Source organism: Diprion similis, chromosome 8 (assembly GCF_021155765.1).
Source record: "Diprion similis isolate iyDipSimi1 chromosome 8, iyDipSimi1.1, whole genome shotgun sequence".
NCBI classification, from domain to species: Eukaryota; Metazoa; Arthropoda; class Insecta; order Hymenoptera; family Diprionidae; genus Diprion; species Diprion similis.
In genome coordinates this window covers 8,541,541-8,547,723 of record NC_060112.1, presented here as the reverse complement: position 1 = coordinate 8,547,723, position 6,183 = coordinate 8,541,541, and the positions used below count along the sequence as shown (strand labels likewise).

Genomic DNA, 6,183 nt, shown 5'->3' with positions numbered 1-6,183 from the left:
GAAAAGGATATTTCGGTTCAAAGAGGTTACTTCAACTTCCCAAGTTGCGTTATTTCTGTGACATTCGTAGTCCAAAAATCCTACAACAGTCAAACTTAAGAAATGTGTCAGAAATATAGACAATACTTCCATTTATAGTATTTTGTTTTATTCCAAAGCATTTATTGCAATAAATTAATAAATATTTGCATACTAAATGTTTTCTAACTTGACACAACGTGTTCAAGTAAATTTCCGTCTGCTTGAACTATGTGCTGAAAATATATAAGAAAGAAGGAAAGTAAGGTTGTACATAACATGGGTCGGAGGAATTAAGTAGTTACGTTTGAGGTCTCTTTACAGCTGCTACAATTTTTTGCACCTTCTACACTAGGTAACACATGCAACAATCAAATGTTGCGCTTCCTAGACCGATTCAGAATATTCAGTAGTAGTGACAAGGCCTATAAATTTATTGCCTCACAACGCATTTTGAATCTAATGCTGCCATTACTATCTACGCTTTTTACGTGTGAAATATTGTCTTTCAAATATAAGAGCAACCCCATGATTAGGAAACGCTGTCACCGGTGATAAAGAAGGTTTCACATTAAGAGTGGCGTGACGAAAGTGAAATTAATTGTAGCAGAAAAAGACTGGAACAGATAATTCGAAGAAACAATTGTGAATCTTTTCTGTGTTCGAGATGTTTTGAAGAAAAATAAATAATATTCTGCGATAAAATTCGTAGAAAAATTATGAAAAACCTGGGGGTCACGGATGACAATCGTTTGTGTATTGCTGATTATTGGAGATTTTTTCTCCCCTGTATAACAGTCTATGTTACGATCGTATTGATTTCAGCAATCCCTTAGAGTCAATAATTCACATAGTTGAGTCAAGAATCGTGAGAAGTAAAGTTCAGTCAGGATAATTGAAGAAATAATGTTGGGATTGTTTGCTGTTAGATTCATTAGTTGTCAAATTAGTGAAATAACAGATTTTAACTGCAAGGGTTAATATCCTAGTAATTTTCTAATTTCTTTTTCAAGATTTTCCCGCCGAACTGATTTCTCCTCTCTTGTTTTGACTACCCTCAGCGTGACTTCACCATTCATAAGTTCTCTTTCACCAAGTATCACAACCAAGGGTATACTGTTCTCTTCACAATGTTGCAATTGTGCCAATAATTTAGGACTCTTTTTATATGATTGCTCTGCTTTCAGTCCAGCCTCCCAGAGATCTGATATGATTCGCATACGCTCTTCATGCAGATTCTTTTGTGCACTAGCAACGTAGACCTCGACTTCTGTAGTGCGGACTTTTTCTCCTTTAGTAGCTAGCTTAGATTCAATAACGCTGAAAATTCTCTCAACTCCAAGAGATACTCCGACACACGGTACTGCTTTGTTCTTCGAATCAAACATACCAACCAAGTTGTCATAACGGCCACCTCCAGCTACACTTCCGACACCGACTCCATCGCCTTCAAACAAATTTAATAAAAATTGTAAAACATGAAAGAATTTCTATTGAAACCACAAGTAAGAAACATTTTCATCACTAATGTAAGATCTGATGCAACATGAGGTTGAAATTTGTTGGATCACAGTATTATTGTAAGCTGACTCTTCAAGAGTTGAGAATAAAGAAAAACAGAAAAATAACTGATATGCAAAGTTGCTCTATTAAAGATTCCATCCAACCATCAAATTACCTATACTCTAATGAATATCCCTACATAGACATATAAGATTCTGAATGAGGGCTGTACAATTCAATTGACTTACCCTGATAAGACAGTTAATCTGGTTAATGAACCTTCAAGAGGTTGACCAGTCAAGATCGGTTGGCCACCCAAAGTTGTTTTGAAATGTTCAATCGGTTAATGAATGAAAGAGTATTGAATAAAAATTGAATAACTCGTTAGTCGGTTGAATTTTAACAATTTGGAACGGATGACTTAGTTTGACCAGTTAAACCAGTTTAATTGTACAGCCCTAATCTAAATATCGCAGTATATTTACCAGTTAGGATTGCTTCATAAATAACACCTGTGTAGTAGTCAAGTCCTCTGGCTAAACTCAAATCGAAGACTATTTTGTCAGTGATTTTGTAGATTTCACAATACTTTAGCAACAGTTCCATCGCTTCGAGACCGTTGACTGCGGCGGGTTGCTTCATTAATATTTGGTCTTTTCTCAGTTCATGAATTAATTCATTACCACCTTGCTGGGACACGTAGCTACCGATTTTGTCAGCAATATCTCCATCTAATTGCTTTTCTTCAATCATTTCTTTCCGCACTTCGTCCCAAGGACTCTTGTCCAATTTATCTACAGCTGAGCATATAGCACGGAATTTTTCGTGCGGCACTCCACATGCTGCAAATATACCATCAAGCAGAGAACGGTGGTTCAACTTTATTTTATAAGGACCTAAATCTAAGGATGTCAAAGCCTCGGATATTACTCGAAGACATTCAGCATCTGGAAGCATTGGGTCATATTGTCCAGCTATATCAAAATCCTGAAACAGAAAGATTTGTCACATGTCTCAAGAGTAATTCGAAGTTTAAAAGGACACGTAACGACTTGTGAGTATGAGATCAAAACTTTTGGAAAAGTCTGAGCACCGCTAGCATTTTCATCGTTTTGATACAACTGTCTATTTTGAACACAATTATATATTCATTAAAAGATGTTGATTAGACGAGATTTAATATTATTATTACTAGATATTCGCATGTTGAATATTCATCAAATTTATGAATTCGCATACTAGCATAATATTTCTATAAAGGGTGAATGCTAAAAAAAAATTATCAACGAGCTCAGATATTCCAGACTATTTCCGAGAATCTGACTGACTCTTTTGTATCAGCAAATAGCAATACCGAATTAACTGTTGAACAAAAAGCTTGTTTTCAAATCAACTAGATTTCTGTATCTTGTGAACCATGTTATTTTCAAATGAATTGTACAGACTGTACTTATTCAAGTCAAAGTTTATCCAGTTAAGCTTGATTGTATACTTACGCACTGATAGAATTCCCTATATCTTCCCTTAGTCATAGCTGGATTATCTCTGCGATAGACTTTGGCGATGTGGTATCTTTTGATCGTCGACACTTTGCCCATTGCTAGATATCTCGCAAATGGAACGGTGAGATCATACCTGAGGGCCAAAATTTCACCTCCTTGATCTTTCAGATCATAGATGAGTTTGGCATCTTCCCCATATTTCCCGGTCAACACTTCCTACACCAAAATCACTTCAGTGTTAATACTATATCATCGCATGTTAAAGCAACAAATTTGGTCCAAATAATTTTTGTATGGAAATTGAAATGAAACAACAGTGTGCTACCGTCGTCACATCAAGTGAAAATAGACAATCATAAGTGTTTATTTACCTTTAATTCAAATATAGGAGTGTCGATAGTCTGAGCTCCATGGCGCTTGAATACTGCAGCTACTTTCTCCAAAACTCCCAGCCGCAATGCCATCTGTTCCGGGTTGTAGTCTCTGGTGCCTTTGGGGGTTTTAAGGATAAGTTTCTGGGGTCCGGCATTATCTACGCCCAACTGCGCCTTCAATTCCAACAGTTTGGCTACCTCATCTGCTATCTGAAAATATGAAAGTATATTATTTGGTCAGAATTTTAACAGACAGTCAGTTTAGTAAAGGTCGATTGGTCAACACTGTGGTTTTTAGATCTGTGGTAGCTGAAGAAATCTGATACCGATCCATGCACATATTCTAATTTTCGAGCAGATGGAGCAGTCACGTACCTGCGGGGCACTGACCGTGGTCGTTGAGCGACATTGCCGTATAGCAAGGATGACATTGTTGCGCGTCAGACGAAACATGGCACAAGACGAGATGGAACCGGAACCAGAATGAAATAGAAAAGTCCGCCTCAGTGTTGGTTACTCTATTACCCGAAACACGAGATACAAGTTAGCGAGCCAGCATAAAACTGCCACAGAGTAGATCATAGACTTTCATCATATTCCAATGAGTCGTTTTGTGAAATATAACATTATATGAAACAGAGTTTGGAAGCATATTAACTTCTGTACACTACATCTAGTGATTATAGATGGATAGACAGAAATAAACTGTAACGATGTGTTGAGAAAAAATCGTTACTTGATAACTTTGGGACTGTCTAAGCCTCAATGACCACAGTAAAAAGAACATATTATAAATATTTTGAAAGCAAACTCATTGAAAATTATTCTAAAATTGAACGATAATGGATTTCTCCCTGATGTACTGTTACGGTAACGTTACTAACTTCAACCTCGTTTGAAGAAATGATTTCACTTTCCCTTGTTTGTGACTGGTCAGCATTTTATGCCAAAATTTCCTCTCTGATGTTACTGTATTATTAGCTGTTGAATGCATTAAAATCGTGAAGAATCAGGGGAAAAAGTAAATCAGATTGCATGAGATTCAGCCTACAGATCAGTTGAAGATACCCGATAAGTCGTCGAATAAAATTGACACGGAATTGTCTTCGACAAAATTTCTTTAATTATTTATTACATGTTCCGATATGATTCATAAGAACTAGTCTGTGGCAGCCCTGCGAGCATGCAACAGCTGTCTCACCTTTTTATCAATGTTTTTAAGGCTGTCGTTATTATCGCAGTTAGTCAAGCGATCAACTTTCTCCACCAAAGAAGTAGTAAAATGAAGTGAAGGAAAATCCAGACGTTCGGTATCGGAATAGCTTGTTATATGATCAAACCATCTCTTTAAATGCGGTAAGTTAGACAACTTGCTATGTGGATAATTTTTACAGACAGTAAAAAGCTCGATGTCCTTTGATGTCGGACACCAACCGCAAACGTAGCTGACGTCTGCAAATTCTCCATTTATCTCAGCTAGCTCAGAATTTAAATTTATCAAGTCTGGTAGTCCCTGAGAAATGAAACACATCTCAAAGGGACAAGAATTATTAATAAGATGTTTTATGTTTGGAGTTGGCCAAATATTTAATATCAGCAGTAAGGAATAAAAAAAATTTGAATGAATTTCATTTCTGTATGACAAGTGACCTAGTGTGTTCTAAAAAGTAACTACAGTGGAAACTCGATTATCTTAATCAATCGAAACCGGGATACATATTTTTATGCTATTTTTACACTTATTTTACTTTAACACATGCCAAATCATTCCAACTACATTTATAGTGAAGTTAATCGAAATAACGTTAATTTTAGCATAAAACTATAAATGGACATTGTCCAATATCTTTTTTCTAAGACTGTGTTTATTTATTCAGAAATTTCAGGGTTTCATTCGGAAAACAAAAACGTTTGGATAAAGTGAGACGTGATTTGGATAACCGAGATGGTACTGTACTTTAACCTTCCACGGATCATGTGAGTCTTTTTCGACCCAATGTATTGTATTGTATTCGGAATTTTTAGAAGGTTAATAATTGTGAACATGAGATAAATTCGAATAAAAAAAATTCTTCAGTGATTCACACTTCGATAAACCTGTACGGACAGCTTAGAATTCACGTCGGTGAAACGATGTTATTGTTGGGTTATGAACAGCTCCCAAAACAAATGTTTCCGTCTGATGAAATACACCAAGGAAATACCTCATGCGGTGAGTAATGAGATCAGTAAAGGACGCGATAAACGTTTCCCTTTCTAGAGGAAAGTGATTGGTACAGGAACGAAGTCGCGAAAGTTAAAGACCCTGAATTTGGAAAGTTTACAACCATATGTCCAACACGTTGTATAGACGGATCCCGAATTTTTTGTCGCTTGCTGTAGAACGAATGCTCAAAATCACGTACCTTCGTACTGTCTGCCTTGGTGGATTTCAATTTACGTACAACTTCGCCCTGATCCTTGATCAGTTCCAAGAGCTTCGCTCTTGTTTCGTCAGCCATCGTAGACCACGCGGTATTTATCACAGTACTAGCCTGGCGTACAAGTACGTACTATAGATTGGCGTCGCTGTCCATCGCTGTCCACCACTGCAAAATATTCCATCGAAAATATAATATCTGTATGTTCCACTCAGGGCCACGCAACTCTGTAAATGCCGACGTCAGGGTGAATTGGTGGTTTGAAGCACCTGAAGGGGCGCTGGTGGTGCTGCAACCAACGCGATGCAACTGACCTACCTTTACCGACCGAGCGAACTCGTCCGTTGTCTTCCTATATTAAATAAA

General features: G+C 37.1%; 1 protein-coding gene across 4 annotated transcripts; it reads right to left on the bottom strand.

Annotated features, from left to right (window-relative positions):
* Positions 1-236: 236 nt before the first annotated feature.
* LOC124408637 (histidine--tRNA ligase) lies at positions 237-5,969 on the bottom strand. 4 transcript variants are annotated; one of them, XM_046885721.1, is made up of 6 exons: positions 5,803-5,969; positions 4,599-4,910; positions 3,395-3,607; positions 3,018-3,239; positions 2,007-2,508; positions 237-1,465 (listed from the first exon to the last, which is right to left on the bottom strand). In XM_046885721.1, exons 1-6 carry the CDS (start codon positions 5,896-5,898, stop codon positions 996-998), a joined length of 1,815 nt encoding a protein of 604 aa, XP_046741677.1. In that variant the 5' UTR covers positions 5,899-5,969; the 3' UTR covers positions 237-995. The 4 variants fall into 4 exon arrangements, with proteins under 4 accessions (XP_046741677.1, XP_046741679.1, XP_046741680.1 ...); XM_046885723.1 differs by lacking the exon at positions 4,599-4,910 and adding an exon at positions 3,773-3,915 and having other exon boundaries at positions 5,803-5,937; XM_046885724.1 differs by lacking the exon at positions 5,803-5,969 and adding an exon at positions 3,773-3,915 and having other exon boundaries at positions 4,599-4,737.
* Between the last annotated feature and the right edge of the window lie 214 nt (positions 5,970-6,183).